This window comes from Erythrolamprus reginae, chromosome 8 (assembly GCF_031021105.1).
Source record: "Erythrolamprus reginae isolate rEryReg1 chromosome 8, rEryReg1.hap1, whole genome shotgun sequence".
NCBI classification, from domain to species: domain Eukaryota; kingdom Metazoa; phylum Chordata; class Lepidosauria; order Squamata; family Dipsadidae; genus Erythrolamprus; species Erythrolamprus reginae.
In genome coordinates this window covers 24,578,811-24,596,125 of record NC_091957.1, presented here as the reverse complement: position 1 = coordinate 24,596,125, position 17,315 = coordinate 24,578,811, and the positions used below count along the sequence as shown (strand labels likewise).

Here is a 17,315-nt window from a genome sequence, read left to right as displayed (position 1 = left end):
AGCTTCTTCAGCTCTTTTCAAGAGACAACTGGACTTTCTTTTTTCCTTTTAAGACATTTTGCTCCTCACGCATGAAGCTTCCTCAGCTCCTTTTCAAGAGGCCATTGGGCTTTCTGGTTTTTCTTTGAAGACCTTTTGCTCCTCTTAGAAGAAGCTTCTACAGTTCTGACTGGATGGTGGGGATTCTGGGGAATGAAGAAGCTTCTTGGAGGAGAAGCCTAACATCCCTTGGTCAGTTTCCATCCATTGTTCCTTCCAAAGCACCTGAAGACCAGACGAGAAATAACGGATGGAAACTGACCAAGGAGAGATTCAACCTGGAAATAAGAAGGAACTTTTTGACAGTGAGAGCCTGCAGAGGTTGTGGAGAGCTCCAACACGTGACACTTTCAAAGGGAGATTGGGCTGCCATTTGTCGAAAATTGTGTAGAGATTCCTGCTTGAAAGGGAGCGGGGGTTGGACTAGATCAGAGGTCTCAAGCATGGCAACTTTATGAGGCGCCGACTTCAACTCCCAGAATTCTTTGGTGTTGGACTAGATCAGAGGTCTCCAGTCTTGGTAACTATGAGGCATGGACTTCAATTCCCAGAATTCTGAATTCAGCATGGCTGCCTGAGGAATTCTGGGATTTGAAGTCCACACCTCATAAAGTTGGCAATGTTGCAGAACTCTTGACCTACAAGGTCCCTTCCAACTTTAATAATCTATGTCTATGACTTCAAAGAAAAATCAGAAAGTCAAATTGCTTCGTGGAGGGGGAACCCCCCTCTCCCCACGCAAAGCAACACGTCCCATCCATTCTGGCGGAGGGCGAAGTGATGGCTGTTGGCTCAGCCCCGCTGCCAGCCCAGCCACGTGGAGGGACATCCCCCTTTGCCTTCCCCCCCCAGCCAATCAGGGCCCGCCCTCCTGCGGCCCACGTGGCCAGGGCCTGGAACACGCAGCCTACCTTGCTGGCTTCACCCGCTCGGCTCCGGCCGCCTACTGAGGGACCGGCCAATGAGAGCGCGGCTTCCCCAAGGTGGCGCGGCTTCCCATTGGGCCGTCCGTCAAGAAAGGGCTGAAGCCCCGCCTCCCGGGGGCAGCGAGGCGAAGTTCGCTTGCAGGCGCGCCCAGGTGGCAGGTGGTGGTGGCGGCCGCCGCAGTAGCCCAGCGAGGGAAGCCCGCGCGCAGCTCTTCCCCCGGCCGGGCTGGGCGGCCATGGCAGCGGCCGCTGGGGCCGGAGGCGCCGTCTCGCAGGAGGGCTGGTTCCGCGAGACCTGCAGCCTGTGGCCCGGGCAGGCGCTCTCGCTGCAGGTGGAGGAGGTGCTGCACCACCAGCGCTCGCCCTTCCAGGAGATCCTCGTCTTCCGCAGGTGAGCCCGCCCGGAGGGGAAAGGCCAGCAGGGCGATCGCGTGCTGCAGGGAAACGTGGCCCCGGTGGGGTTCGAACCTGCAGCAGCCCCGGGTTCCTCCAATCTCGGCTTGGCTTGGCTTTGCCTTGGGTGGGTGGCCCAAAGGAGCCGCCCTGCGCTGGATCCCAGAAGGTGGCGAGGATCGACCGGCTCTCCCTTGGCAGACAGCGGTACACGCACAGAGAGAGAGAGAGAGAGACTAACACACATACACATTCAAACACACACACACATATACACAGAGCCTTACACATACACACAGAGAGAGACATACATACAGAACCTTACATACAGAGAGAGAGAGAAAGACAGAGAGCGAAGCACACAGAGCCTTACACACTCAACACACATGCACAGCCTTACATACACACACACAGAATGGGGATTTTGCAGGTTCCTTCCCCTAGAGTGGGGAAGGAATGGGGATTTTGCAGTATACTTCCCTCAAGAGTGAGGAGGGAATGGAGATTTTGCAAGATCCTTCTCCCGGATTGGGGAGGGAATGGAGATTTTGCAGGATCCTTCCCCTGCCATGTCCACAGAACTGGCAGGGGAAAATTTTGAATTTCAGCCCTGGCCCAAAGTTCTGTAAGTCAGTGGCCTCCCTTTGAATCCTTTTGCTTAAAACTCAGCGGGATCCTTCCACCCTCCTCCCTCTCTCTCCTTGGCAGCAAAACGTACGGGAACGTCCTGGTCCTTGACGGAGTCATCCAGTGCACTGAAAGAGATGAGTTTTCCTATCAGGAAATGATTGCCAACCTCCCTCTCTGCAGCCATCCAAATCCTCGGAAGGTGAGCCTTCTCAGGTCAGCCGATGCCCAGCTTGCCTTGCTGTGGGCTACTTGGGGCTGGGGACAGCTCAATGAGGTATCTGCCCATGCTTTTACAGCAGGGGTCCCCAAACTTGGCAACTTTGAAGACTTGTGGACTTCAACTCTCTAGAATTCTCCAGCCAGCTCTTAGTTTCACTTTGCTGAAGTCAAGATACAGTGGTACCTTTACCTAAGAACATCTATACTTATGAACTTTCCTAGATAAGAACCAGGCTTTCAAGATTTGTTTGGCACTTCTCAAGAACCATTTTCCACTTACAAACCCAAGCTTCCAAAACTGTAACCAGAAAAGGCAGGGAGAAGCCTCCGTGGGGCCTCTCTAGGAATCTCCTGGGAGGAAACAGGGTCTCCACCCTCCCTGTGGTTTCCCCAATCGCATGCCTTATTTGCTTTTACATTGATTCCTATGGGAAAAATTGCTTCTTCTTACAAACTTTTCTACTTAAGAACCTGGTCACGGAACAAATTAAGTTGGCAAGTAGAGGTACCATTGCATATTACGCTTACTGCATACCCACCATCTATTATGAAAGTTTACCCCTCTACAGCTGGCTGGGGAATTCTGGGAGTTGAAGTCCACAAGTCTTAAAATTGCCGAGTTTGAAGACCGATGGTTTAAAGACCTACCAGGAGATGGTGTCCACGGAGCCCAGTGTCTTCTCTTGGTGTTGCTCTACCCTGGAGTAGCCTTTCCCTGGGGAGACTTCTGGTCTGGTCACAGCTGCCCCGTTGGGATGAACAAAACATTCAAATGTTACATAGATCGATAGAAAGATAGAATTCTTTATTGGCCAAGTGTGGTTGGACACACAAGGAATTTGCTGCAGATGCTCTCAGTGTACATAAAAGAAAATATACATTTGTCAAGAATCATGAGGTACAACACTTACCGTATTTTTCAGAGTATAAGACACACCGGAGAATAAGACGCACCTTAGGTTTTGGGGAGGAAAATAAGGAAAATAATCTGCTTATCGGATATTGATCTGGCTAGCATCGGATATTGATCTGGCTGGCAAGTCTGGTCAGTTTCAGCACATTATTTTATTCCCTGGTTAGGGCTTTAAAAAAAAACCTTATTTGGAAAGAGTAACAATGAAAGAGCTTGCAAGCCAGTAAGAGCTGGGAACATTGTTAGCACCTGGTTAGGGCTGGAAAGAAACATTTGGAGCAAGTTAGAGCAATGAAAAAAAGCCTGCAAAGACTTAGAGCTTGGAAACCAAACACTAATTGCATAAATACACTTAGATCCATGAGTCAACTGAAATAGTTGACTAATCATATTTCTTTCTTTTTCTTTCTTTCCTTTTCTGTTACCTTTCCTTTTTTTCCCCTTTTCTTTCTTTTTTCTTTACCATGCATAAATTCAGTGTAAGCTTAAGTGATAACCGGGTAATTAAATAAGAACAAATTATAGTAAACATACTTAATTGATTTAGAATGTATATATACTGCTCAAAAAAATAAAGGGATCACTCAAAGAACCCATCCTAGATCTGAATGAATGAAATATTCTCATTGAATCCTTTATTCTGTACAAAGTTGAATGTGCATGTGAAGTTGATTGTCAATCAGTGTTGCTTCCTAAGTGGACAGTTTGATTTCACAGAAGTTTTATTTACTTGGAGTTATATTGTGTTGTTTAAGTGTTCCCTTTATTTTTTTGAGCAGTGTAGAAAAAAGAATGGTAAACTGCTGAAATGTAAGCTTAAAATGTTTTGTCAGTTTTGTTTATTTTAATTGTTTAATTATAAAAAAGATACTATTGGTCAACTATTTCTGTTGACTCATGTTTCTAAGTGTATTTATACAATTAGTGAATTCTTAATTTGCAAATACAGTTATTTATCTATATCGTATCTACCTATCTATCTATCTATCTATCTATCTATCTATCTATCTATCTATCTATCTATCTTATCATATCGATTTCTAGGTTGCCCTTCTCCAAAGACTCAGGGCGGCTTGCAACATAGAGATACATACAAAAACACAGCATGGTAGAAATCAAAGTTAAAATGGACCAATTAAAAATCTAAAATCTTCTAAGCGTACTAAAATAACAATCCCTAAAAACCCATTTCTAAGAACCGTTCACTCACATTCATACATATCGCAGTCATAACATGGGCCAGGGCATAAAGTTCAACAGCCCCCAAGTCTGCCGGCAAAGATGTGTCTTCAACAACTTCTGAAAGGCCAGGAGAGTGGGGGGAAGCAGTGCGAATCTCGAGGGGCAGTTAATTCCAAAGGGCCGGAGCCACCACAAAGAAGGCTCTTCCCTTAGAATGTTGCTACAGCAACATTGTAAGCTCTCTTGGGGGCCTCTTTATCCACATAAAAGGCTTGGATGGAGATTTACCTTGTAGCTTCAGGCATTCACCTTCTCCGCTTTCTGTTCAGATTCTGATTATCGGCGGTGGCGATGGAGGAGTCTTAAGAGAAGTGGTGAAACATCCTTCCGTTGAGTCGGTAATACAGTGTGAAATTGATGAGGTAGGCCTTGCTTTGCAAAATTTGATGGGCTCTGGTGGGGCTGCTCTAATGTTCATTTCCTTCCATCTCCTCCCACAAGCCCATCACATGAACCGTACATCTTCTGCCAGCGTATCCTGCAACTCCCAGCAGCTTCCGGCCAGATGCTGAACAGAGACTGACCTTGAGAACCTAAAAGGAATTTGTCATGGCATGCAGTCACACACACACACACAAGATCCCACAGCAAGAAACATTGCAAAAGAAGATAGTATAATGTGGCAGGCGAAAACCTCCAAGCATTCTGGCTTCAGCCTGACACATGGGAGGCTATAGTAGGAAGCAGCGTTGTAAGGTTGCAGAATTGCTTGGGTGTGATAGAATAGAATTCTTTATTGGCCAAGTGTGATTGGACACACAAGGAATTTGTCTTGGTTCATATGCTCTCAGTGTACATAAAAGAAAAAGATACATTTGTCAAGAATCATGTGGTACAACACTTAATGATTGTCATAGGGATCAAATAAGCAATGAAGAAACAATCAATATTAAGAAAAAATCTTAGGATACAAGCAACAAGTTACAGTCATACAGTCCTAAGTGGGAAGAAATGAATGATAGGAATGATGAGAAAAAACTAGTAGAAATAGAAGTGCAGACTTAGTAAAAGGTTTGAGGGAATTATTTGTTTAGCAGAGTGATGGCATTCAGGAAACAACTGCCCTTGTGTCTAGTTATCTTGGTGTGCAGTGCTCTGTAGCAACGTTTTGAGGGTGGGAGTTGAAACAGTTTGTGTCCAGGATGTGAGGGACCAGCAAATATTTTCACCGCCCTCTTTTTGGCCTGTGCACTATACAGGTCCTCAATGGAAGGCAGGTTGGCAGCCATTGTTTTTTCTGCAGTTCTGATTCTCCTCTGAAGTCAGTGTCGGTCTTGTTAGGTTGGGTGTGATTGAAACCTTCCGTCCCGATATTTGGGCTTCGAGTCTCAACATTCTCAGCAAGGGCTGTGCCGAATCCTGTCCCTTTGCTCATGTCTTGGTTTGCAGTACTGTGCAAGATTCAGGTTTTGTTTACCACCTGGAGCCTTCCAAGGTCTATTGTCCTCAAGAAGTTTATTCCAAAATTTGACTGAAATCCATCTCCTTGCAGTTTGGATGGGGAAAATTAGCCCCAAATCTTGGACCAGGACGGTTGTCTTTAGTTCTCCTCTGTCCCCAAACCCAAAGTCGTAATGCAGAGGTCTTCAAACTTGGCAACTTTGAGACTTGTGGACTTCCAGCTCCCAGAATCCTGGGAGTTGAAATCCACCAAGTCTTTAAAGCTGCCAAGTTTGAAGACCTCTGCCGTAGTGGAACCTTGTCCTGGTTAGATTTCATCAGGAGAGGAGGATTCCAACTCGCACAATCTTCCAGAGTCGGGTGGAAGAGGAAATTAAAAAGGCGTGAGGCCCAGGAGGCAGAAAATATTACTTGTCCCATCTGGAGGGTGAGGTTTTTAAGTCTGGAACAGGACGTTCTTCGCCAAAGAAAATCAGTGAAAATCAAAATTCCGGGGCAGGAATGTTCAGGGAAAAGATACCAGGAATGTTCAGGGAGTGGATTTACTCCCTTCAAGTCCTCAAACAACCTCTAGGTTTCCAGATGTTGGGAGGCAGAAAAACAAGAGAGCAAGCCACCAAATTACATTTCCTATCAAAGTTAACTACTGTGGTTTGTTAATCTCCTATTTACTATTTATTTCTTGGGCTGTTTACTTCTGATTTTATGGTCAGCTTAATAATAATAATAATAATTATTATTATTATTATTATTATTATTATTTATTAGATTTGTATGCCGCCCCTCTCCAAGAACACGGGGCGGCTCACAACAATAATAATGTACAAATCCAATATTTAAAAACACAATTTAAAAACCTTTATTAATAAAATAATCACACAACCCAATCAAACCATAAATAAACCAATTAGGGGAAGTGTCAATTTCCCCATGCCTGGTGGCAAAGGTGAGTTTTCAACAACTTACGAAAGGCAAGGAGGGCGGGGGCAGTTCTGATCTCCTGGGGGAGTTGGTTCCAGAGGGCCAGGGCCGCCACAGAGAAGGCTCTTCCCCTGGGCCCCGCCAGACAGCATTGCTTAGCCTTATTGGGCTCAAGAGCACATCTTGGTAAGAGGGGTGAATGGATGCAGGAAAAACTGAAGCAGGTAGCATTAGCAATAGCATTTAGACTTATATACCGCTTCACAGTGCTTTTGCAGCCCTCTAAGTCATTTACAGAATCAGCATATTGCCCCCAACAATCTGGGTCCTCATTTGACCCACCTCGGAAGGATGGAAGGCTGAGCCAACCTCACCGGTGGTGAGATTTGAACTGCTGAACTACAGCCAGCGATTATCTGAAGTAGCCTGTAGTGCTGCACTCTAACCACTGCGGCACCTCTATAGAGCCTGCAGGTAGGTAGGACTTCCGAATTAATTCTGCACTCTGATTACAGAATTAGGACTAAGCAATGGAAGTGGCTTAGTGGTGGCTGCAGATAGATACAGATTAGCAGAGTTGGAAGGGACCTTGAAGGTCATCTGGCCCCTGCCCAGGGAGGAGACACTACCACTTCTGACAGATGGCAGTCCAGTCTCTTCTTGAAAGCTTCCAGTGATTAAACTCCCACAACGTCTGAAGGCAACTTCTGTTCTATTGGCCGATTGTTCTCACTGTCGTTATTTCCAGGTTGAGTCTTTCCTTTGATTGATTTCTATCCATCATTCCTTGTCTGGCCTTCAGGTGCCTTGGAAAATAGCTTGACCCCCCTTCCTCCTCTCTGAGGCAGCCCCTCAAATATTGGAAGACTGCTATCACGTCCCCCTGGTCCTTCTTTTCCCTAGACTAGCCAGGCCCAGTTCCTGCAAGCGTTCTTCGTATGTTTTAGTCCCCAGTCCCCTAATCCTCCTGTTGCTCTCCTTGGCGTGTGGGGACCAAAACTGGATGCAGTACTCTAGGTGGGGTCTTACTAAGGCTTTATAGAGTGGTACAGTGGCACCTCTACTTACGAACTTAATTTGTTCCATGACCAGGTTCATAAGTAGAAAAGTTTGCAAGAAGAAGTAATTTTTCCCATAGGAATCAATATAAAAGCAAATAATGCAATTGGGGAAACCACAGCGAGGGTGGAGGTCCTGTTTCCTCCCAAAAGATTCCTAGAGAGGCCCCACAGGGGCTTCTCCACGCCTTTTCCAGCCCTGTTTCCTCCCAGGAGATTCCTAGAGAGGCCCCACGGAGGCTTCTCCACACCTTTTCCGGCCCTGTTTCCTCACAGGTGATTCCTAGAGAGACCCCACGGGGACTTCTCCACACCTTTTCCGGCCCTGTTTCCTCCCAGGAGATTCCTAGAGAGGCCCCACGGAGGCTTCTCCCCACCTTTTCCGGCACTGTTTCCTCCCAGGAGATTCCTAGAGAGGCCCCACGGAGGCTTCTCCACACCTTTTCCGGCACTGTTTCCTCCCAGGAGATTCCTAGAGAGGCCCCACGGAGGCTTCTCCCCACCTTTTCTGGCCCTGTTTCCTCCCAGGAGATTCCTAGAGAGGCCCCACGGGGGCTTCTCCACGCCTTTTCCGGCCCTGTTTCCTCCCAGGAGATTCCTAGAGAGGCCCCACGGAGGCTTCTCCACGCCTTTTCCGGCCCTGTTTCCTCCCAGGAGATTCCTAGAGAGGCCCCACGGAGGCTTCTCCCCGCCTTTTCTGGCCCTGTTTCCTCCCAGGAGATTCCTAGAGAGGCCCCACGGAGGCTTCTCCCCGCCTTTTCCGGCCCTGTTTCCTCCCAGGAGATTCCTAGAGAGGCCCCACGGAGGCTTCTCCCTGCCTTTTCCAGTTATAGTTGCGGAGGCTCGGGTTTGTAAGTAGAAAATGGTTCTTAAGAAGAGGCAAGAAAATCTTGAACACCCGGTTCTTATCTAGAAAAGTTTGCAAGTAGAGGCATTCTTAGGTAGAGGTAACACTGTATTAGTATCTCCCCTGATTGTATCCCTCTGTTAATGCAATTTAGGATTTCTAGGCAACTATTGCAGGTACAATTCAAAGGGTTGAGATTAATTTCTACAGCTTCTCCAGGTAGAGGTAGAAAAACCTCTAAAAGTCCCAGAAAAGTGTGTAATATGTGATGAAAAGGAACTTTCTTTTGTCCCATTGATTGGCAAAAGAGTTCCTCAGTTACACCGAGTGACAGTTTGGGCTTCAGCCACTCCTGAAATGGCCCCATTAACTTCGTGAAACGCACGACTCCAAATGTTGCAGGACGTGATCCAGGCCTCTAAGAAATATCTCCCCGGCATGGCGGTGGGCTACTCCAGCCCGAAGCTGACCCTCCACGTTGGGGACGGCTTTGAGTTCATGAAGCAGAACCAAGAGGCTTTCGACATCATCATCACCGATTCTTCTGACCCCATGGGTGAGTCTGGGGGCAGCTGCTGGGTCTTCTTAATCCGCCTTTTTTCCTGATTTTGGTTGAGGCTGGAGTCCCCAAACTTGGCAACTTTAAGACTTGTGGACTTGTAAAATAACATTATGAATCATTGATAAAAGGATGAACAAATTCAATTCAATTTAAACGTTTAGAAACTCAAAACTTTCATTTATACTGATAGTAAAGATCTTAAAAGCTGTAATCAGTATTTAGGTCTGATAAATTTATAGATATGAATTTATCTCTTCTTCCTTTCTTCTTTTATTCTTAATTTTTCCTCTTCTCTTTCCTTTTTTCCTTCCTGCTCTTTCTCTCTTCAGTTTTATTTCCTTTAATATATGTAAGCGTGTATTTTGATTTATAACTGTATACTCTAAATTCATATACATTTGTACCAATATTTGCATAGTCCTATTTATCTTCAATAAAGATTGTATTTTCTTAAAAAAAAAAAATACTTGTGGACTTCAACTCCCAGAATTCTCCAGCCAGCGTCACCTCTTAAATGCCACCTTTCAAGGCTGAGGAGACCAAGGCATTGCAACCTGGTCTCATAAGGGAGGTGCTCCATTTCCTTGATCATTCCTGTTGCCCTTTTTTTGCACCTTTTCCTCAGTTTTAATCTGACGAGTTGACCTAATGCTGTTTTAACCCCTTCTTTCTTGCCAGGTCCAGCAGAAAGCCTGTTTAAGGAATCCTATTACCAGCTGATGAAAACTGCCTTGCGGGATGATGGGATTCTCTGTTGCCAAGGTGATTCCCGGCCTGAGTGTCCTCTTTGGCCTTGTATTTTTTCCCAAAATTTTGCTTTTAAGATCCCCCTTAGAGATGGGTGAACAGTGCAGTCAGGCAGTTGGGAAAGCGAGTAGAAAGCTTGGCTGCATAGCTAGAGGTGGAACAAGCAGGAAGAGGGAGATTGCGATCCCACTGTATAGAGCGCTGGTGAGACCCCATTTGGAATCCTGTGTCCAGTTCTGGAGACCTCACCTACAAAGAGATATTGATAAAATTGAACAGGTCCAAAGATGGGCTACAAAAATGGCGGAAGATCTTAAGCATAAAACTGATCAGGAAAGACTTCATGAACTCCATCTGTCTAGTCTGGAGCAGTGTTTCCCAACCGGTGTGCCGCGGCACACTAGTGTGCCATGAGACACCGTCAGGTGTGCCGCGGCGAGAGGCAGCGGAGGAGAGTGGGCGGATCGGGCGGGCAATGGGGCAGGGCGGAGAAGCCAGGGGCGCGTTTGGCCGGAGGCACCTACTGCCACACCTCCCTGCCCCTGCCTCCCCACGGTGCCTCCGGCCAAACGCGCCCCTGGCTTCTCCGCCCTGCCCCATTGCCCACCCGATCCGCCCACTCTCCTCCGCCGCCGCCTCCTGCCTTGGGGTGAGCGATCCGGGAGTCCGGGACTGTGTGGCTTTGCGCCATGAAGAGAAAACGGCCGACTTTTCCCCGCTGCCGTTTTCTCTTCATGGTGCAAAGCCACACAGTCCCGGACTCCCGGATCGCTCGCTTCTCCGGTCAGCAAAGCCATCTGCCCAGGAAAGTGCCGCGCTGGCCGGAGAAGCGAGCGATCCGGGAGTCCGGGACTGTGTGGCTTTCAGCCGGGCTAACGGGAGGTGGCGCGAGGCCGGGCGCTGGGGACGTCTGGGAGGGCGAGGAGGCTGATGGCTGCTGCGCACTCCACTCTCTCTCCGGATCTCTCTCGCTCTTTCTTTTTCTCTCTGTTGCTGGCGTGGTGAACGAGAGAGAAAGAGAGAGAGAGAAAAGGGAGGGGAGAGAGAATGAGAGAAATAAAGCAAGAGAAAGAGAGGGAAAGAAAGCAAGAGAGAGAGAGAAAGAAAGGGGGGAAGGAGGGAGAGGGAAAGACATAGAGGGAGGGAAGGAGGGAGAGAGAAAGAGAGCAAAAAAGAGAGGAAGAAAGAAAGAAAGAGGGATGGAGAGAAAGAAGGGAAGGAAGGAAGAGAGAGAAAGAGGGAGGGAGAAATAGAGTGAAATGGAGGAAGAGATATTTTTTTTGTCCAAACTTTTCTTTAGCCCCCCCGCCCCCCCTTCAGTGTTCCCCAGAATTTTGAAAACATGAATAATGTGCCGCGGCTCAAAAAAGGTTGGGAAACACTGGTCTGGAGGACAGAAGGAAAAGGGGGGACATGATCGAAACATTGAAATATGGTAAAGGTTAAATAAGGTTCGGGAGGGAAGTGTTTCTAATAGGAAAGTGAACACAAGAAACAAGGGGGCACAGTTTGAGGCGAGTTGGGGGCAATATCAGAAGCAACGTGAGAAAATATTTGACTGAAAGAGTAGTAGATGCTTGGAACAAACTTCCAGCAGACATGGCTGGTAAATCCACAGGAACTAAATTTAAACATTCCTGGGATAAATATATATCCATCCTAAGATAAAATACAGGAAATAGTACAAGGGCAGACTAGAATGGACCATGAGGTCTTTTTCTGCCGTCAATCTTCTATGTTTCTAAGAATCCCCCAAGCAGTCTGAATTGGGGGGGGGGGGTTTCAACATTTTTCCCTACCTGTCCTGTGGGCGTGGCTTGGTGGGCGAGGCAGGGGAAGGAGACTTGAAAATCCCAATTCCCTCCCCACTCCCGGGGGAGTTTGCAAAACCCCTGGATCCCTAGTTCTCGATGGGCAGACCTTCGTCTCTGGGCTGGCTTAAAAAGACGGAGGCATGTAGAAACTCAGAAAAACCGAGTCTATTCAGTCATGAATTACTCCCGCAGCGCTTTTTATAAAGGCAAGAAAAAACAGGATGAAGCTTGCAAGGAAACGACCTCTCCGACTCTGGGCTGCCTCAAGAGAAGACGAGTAGCCAGCCGCCAGAATTGCATTTGTGCAATAATGGAAAACAAGCCCCTTCACGAGCAGGAATCAAAGTCTCACAGGGGGACACAAGAGAGCAAGAGAGATTTTGGCCATTTTTATTTTTTTTTGCTTCCATGCATTTGCATGAATAAAAATAGCTGGAATCGTTCTCATGTGCGCAAGTCCCCTGGTGAGATTTTGCGTCCTGCGCATGTGCAGAAACAAAATCTCGCTGGGATGCGCAGACGCCAGCGACCCAAAGCTGTGCACACAGCTCCAGTTTTACTACCAGTGTGGTGCCCTCATCCATTCCATACCAGTAGGAACCGGATACTGATATGGACATATTGTGGAGTAAAATAATAAAAATATAATAATAATAATAATAATAATAATTATTATTATTATTGTTATTATTATTATTGTTATTATTATTGTTATTATTTAAAAGAGAAGACAACCAGGGCCAGGCAGATTGTGGGGTGTGGTGGGTTTCTTTCTTTCTTTCCTTACTTACTTACTTACTTACTTACTTACTTACGTCTAAGGAGAAGGGCGGCATAAAAAAATTCAAATAAATGAATTAAATAAATAAATAAATAAATAAAATACTTATTTATTTGACTTGTATGCCACCCAATCCCGTAGGACTCAGGGCAGTTTACAGCAATATAAAACACAATATAATTTCCCTTTTTTCTCTCTCTCTTTGACCAGGGGAATGCCAATGGTTGCACCTCGACCTCATTAAGGAGATGCGCCAATTCTGTAAATCTCTCTTTCCGGTGGTCGAATACGCCTACTGCACCATCCCCACGTACCCCAGCGGCCAGATCGGCTTCATGCTCTGCAGCAAAAATCCAGTAAGGACTGAGAGGGGTTGGGTTTATTTTTAGTTTTCCTAAAATTGAACAGGTCCAAAGATGGGCTATAAAAATGGTGGAAGGTCTTAAGCATAAAACTTATCAGGAAAGACTTAATGAACTCAATCTGTATAGCCTGAAGGACAGAAGGGAAATGGGGGATATGATCAAAACATTTAAATATGTTAAAGGGTTAAATAAGGTTCAGGAGGGAAGTGTTTTTAATAGGAAAGTGAACACAAGAACAAGGGGGCGCAATCTGAGGTTATCTGGCGGAAAGATCAGAAGCAATGTGGGAAAATATTATTTTACTGAAAGAGCAGTAGATGCTTGGAACAAACTTCCAGCAGATGTGGTTGGTAAATCCCCAGTTACTGAATTTAAACCTGCGTGGGATAAACATATATCCATCCTAAGATAAAATACAGGAAATAGTACAAGGGCAGATTAAGTGGACCATGAGGTCTTTTTCTGCTGTCAGTCTTCTATGTTTCTATGCAAACGAGTAACACACAGCTGATATTTGGGTTTTCCCGCCCTTTGTGCGAAATCTTCCGCAGAACACAAACTTCAGGGAACCGATCCAGCTACTCTCTCAGGAACAAGTGGAAAAAATGAGCCTTAAGTATTACAACTCCGACGTCCACCGAGCGGCTTTCGTCTTGCCAGAGTTTGCACGAAAGGTAAACCAGGCGTAGAATTTATTTTTTGCTTTCTCTTCCCTCCATCCTGAGCTTGGATGTTAGTTAGCGTGACAAATCCTGCAAGTTAATGGACGGATCTCGTTCTCGGCCACTGCCGTTGCGTTCCTCTTTCCGTAACCTCTCCTTAGTTGTATTTGATCTCAGCCTCTCATCGTCTCCCCTTCCCTCCTCCAGGAAAAATGGGATGGGCCTGGTTTATCTCTTTTGGCTGCAATTAGAAGAGGCAATTGTGGATTATTTTAAATTTAAAAGAATTCTGGCAATTGAAGTCCACGTGTTTTTACCCAACCCGTTTCTTGTTTAAACAGCTCTGTTTTTTCTGCTTTTCTCTCCATACACACCCTCCCCTCCCCTTCCCCAGGCACTGAGTACCGTGTAAAAACGCCACCAGACAGCTTGGCTTCTTCTCTCGAATTTTCTGGAGGTCTCGCAAGTGGTACCACCGTGGCAGCGAATTTTTTCTCCGGGCGATGGCTCGGCCCTCTCGTCTTGCAAGTCCGGGCCAGTTGAACGTTCCTCCCCCACCCATCCCTTCCTATTATGTATTTAAAAGAAAAGGACTGGGCGTTCGGCCCCTGGCAAGACTCATAACACTAATTCAAGCCTTGGTTGCGTGCTTTGCGGTTTGGTGGTGGCTCCTTCCAGAACTGAGTATTATTAAGCCAGCTGGCGTTTCCCTTTTTTAAATGCCCCGATTCGTGGCTCTGTATTTATAGCTAACAAATATTTCCCCTCCCCTAAAAGGCTCTCTTTTTAACACACACACACCCAGTAATTCATCAGAGGGGGCCTGGTTTGGCAGATAACCCACTGCACCCCAACAATGGGGTGTTTTCCAAAGAGCATCTTTTCCCCCTCACTCGCACCATGTTCGTCTTCCTGGGGAGAAGCACAACCTTCTCTTTTCAGCTTTGGGATATTTTTTCTGCCTTCAGAAGCCACTTTTTAGCATCCGCCAGGCTGGAAAACACTGCTTTGCCTGCCCCGCCGTCAAGACAAAAAAGGCGTTTTAAATCTTCCTTCCGTTTAATGTTCCCCACTGGAAACATCAGTTACGAGGGTCGTCCAGAAAGTAAGGCACCACATTTTTTTTCTTACTGAACAAAAATGAAACTGACACACAAGAATGATGTTCCTTCGACACACCCTATTTTTCCATGTCATCTCCGTCCCGTTCTATGGCCTTGCTCTAGCGAGACACAAGGGTGTGTATGCCCTGTGGGTACCACTCCTTGTTCTGGTCACGAAGCCATTTCTGCCCTGTGCGAATCACCTCTTTGTCGTCTTCAAAATGTCTTCTGCGACTAACCGTAATTCTGTCGACTGCAGATTCTCCATAAACTGTACACAAAACGTTTGTGAATGTTCCCACAGTGAGAAATTCAATGATGACCCGCTGCTTATGACGTACATCCCTTACTAGACGCCATTTCGAAACACGGCTGCAGCTACGCTATCTGTCTGAAGAAACACAAAATCTGCACACGTGCTCCTGACAATTCAAATAATGTGTACTGCTCAAAAAAATAAAAGGAACATTCAAATAACACATCTTAGATCTGAATGAAGGACATATTCTCATTGAATACTTTGTTCTGTACAAATTGAATGTGCACAACAGCATGTGAAATTGATTGCCAATCAATGTTGCTTCCTAAGTGGTACAGTTTGATTTCACAGAAGTTTGATTTACTTGGAGTTGCATTGTTCCCTTTATTTTTTTGAGCAATGTATATCTAAAGTTTTGCATTCGTACTACAGTGATCCGTCATTTTTCGTGGGGGCTGCGTTCCAAGACCACCTGTGAAAAACGAATTTCCGTGAAGTAGAGGAAAGATATTTTTTTTATGTATTTAACGAGTATTTGGACTTTTAAAACCCACCCTTTGCATTAAACAGTCATTCTATAATGTTTCTCAGCTGGAATTACATATGATATCCTACCAGTTTCTTTAACAGTAGTTACTATAGAAGAATTTTATGAATTTTGAATGGATTTAAAATTTTCAATGGATTTAAGCCCCCCTTTGAAAACCCATGAAGTAGCGAATCCACGAAAGATGAACTGTGAAGTAGCGAGGGATTATTGTAGACTGAGAAAAAAAAAATGTGGTGCATTGCTTTCTGGGCGACCCTCGTATATAATGGGAGTGTTTCCAACTGACCAGCCTTTTGGGGGGGGGGCTTTTTCCACACTCACCACTCCCAAAGAACTATTTGTGAATCATGTATCTATGTTTAAATGGGGGGCAAAAGCAGCCTGGAAGTGGAATTACTACCCACCCACCCCCGAAAATGTTTTGTACGAAAATGAAGAACTGCCCCCCCCCCCTTTTAAGAAGATAAACCTTGGTGGTGCGTTTTGCAAAAATACGATCAACTTTTTTCTTAAGCTGGTTCAACTTTGGGATCGTCTTGAGGTACAAGTGCCCAAATTCCCAGCTTGGTGATTAAGCCTGCGCCCTTCAACCCAGCCATGCCCATTTTCCTTTGGAAGACCAGGGTCAAGGGCTGGGAATTCGGGGGACTGCAACCCCAAAGATCTGGGGAGAAAAGGCGACCCCGTCAAAAGAGCTCTGTTTTAACCGATCCCCCTGTCACTCATTCTTCCTTGTGGGGGAAATTGTGCCTAGGTATAGGCTGGAAGGGTATTGTCTGTATGTATGATTTTATTTCCTTTTTTTTAAAAAAAAAATCTAACATGGTATTTGTCTCTTTCTTTTTTGTGGTGGGGGAGAATTGAAGACAGCAACCCTTAACATTTCTGCAGCCAGAACCAGGAGGCTCCAAAACAAGCTTTTTAAAAAATAAATATTTTAGCCTTTTGTGTAAATACTGGGATTTGGCAAATGCTCCTAGAATTCTGTGGGGTGAGTTCTGCCATCCGTTGTCTGTGTCTTTTTGGCCAAGGTCAAAATGGACAGCTCTTTTGGCAATTACAGACCAATTATTTTAAAAGAGTTGACAGGTTTGCTCTTCTCTCAAATTAATCTATTTTCCCCCCACTTGATCATGCAAAAGCAATAGCAATTCAGAGTTTTCTACCACTTCATAATGCTTTGCTGGCGCTCTAAGCCGTTTATAGAGTCGTTCCATTGTCCCCAACAAACTGGCTCCTCAATTTATCGACCATGTAAGGATGGAAGGCTGAGTCAACCTTTAATCGTTCAGGATCAGACTCCTGGCAGTGGGCAGAGTTATCTTGCAATATTCCATTCTAATCCTCTCCACCTCTCTCCCTCCCTATTTCTCTCTTTTTCCCCCTCTCTATCTTTCTATTGTAATAGCACTTAAGACTTTACAGCCTCTAAATGTATTGGAAGGCTGAGTCAGACTTCAGCCAGTCTGGATTGAACTCCTGGCAGTGGGCAGAGTAAGCCTGCAATACTGCTTTGTAACCACTGCACCTCTTTCATACAACTATGAAACTAAAGACTTTTAAATGTAAACGTGAAATTTACATTTTTTTCCTAAGGGGAAAAAACCCCAGCAGAGCCATATTTATTTTATTTTCCCCAGTAGCCTACCTTTGTGTCTGTTGATTGACTTTTGTGTTTTAATAAAACAATTTTGGAGCAGGGGTGAAAATATTGCTCCAAGTTTTGAAAACTGAAGGGAGAAATAATGTTTAATTTGAAAAATGCAAATCTATTTGACTTTTGAGCTGGATCAAGGATTCACCCTTTACTTTGAAGGCAGTACTATGAGATCACCACCAGAGGATGCCATTCTGCAACTGTTGAGTGTTGAGGTCTTGGCCTA

At 45.6% G+C, this 17,315-nt stretch overlaps 1 protein-coding gene across 1 annotated transcript; it reads left to right on the top strand.

Annotated features, from left to right (window-relative positions):
* The first annotated feature begins 1,120 nt into the window (after window positions 1-1,120).
* SRM (spermidine synthase) lies at window positions 1,121-16,258 on the top strand. The gene is made up of 8 exons (XM_070759269.1): window positions 1,121-1,356; window positions 2,067-2,187; window positions 4,632-4,724; window positions 8,992-9,145; window positions 9,830-9,913; window positions 12,704-12,849; window positions 13,410-13,532; window positions 13,915-16,258. The coding sequence occupies exons 1-8, from the start codon at window positions 1,202-1,204 to the stop codon at window positions 13,930-13,932; spliced, it is 894 nt and encodes a 297-aa protein (XP_070615370.1). The 5' UTR covers window positions 1,121-1,201; the 3' UTR covers window positions 13,933-16,258.
* Window positions 16,259-17,315: the final 1,057 nt, after the last annotated feature.

Excerpts from the sequence above, each read along its gene's own strand:
- SRM (XM_070759269.1), top strand. The coding sequence starts at position 1,202 with ATGGCAGCGGCCGCTGGGGCCGGAGGCGCCGTCTCGCAGGAGGGCTGG. Across the intron at positions 4,725-8,991 it reads TACAGTGTGAAATTGATGAG|GACGTGATCCAGGCCTCTAA; the intron begins GTAGGCCTTGCT and ends CAAATGTTGCAG. Across the intron at positions 9,146-9,829 it reads CGATTCTTCTGACCCCATGG|GTCCAGCAGAAAGCCTGTTT; the intron begins GTGAGTCTGGGG and ends CTTTCTTGCCAG.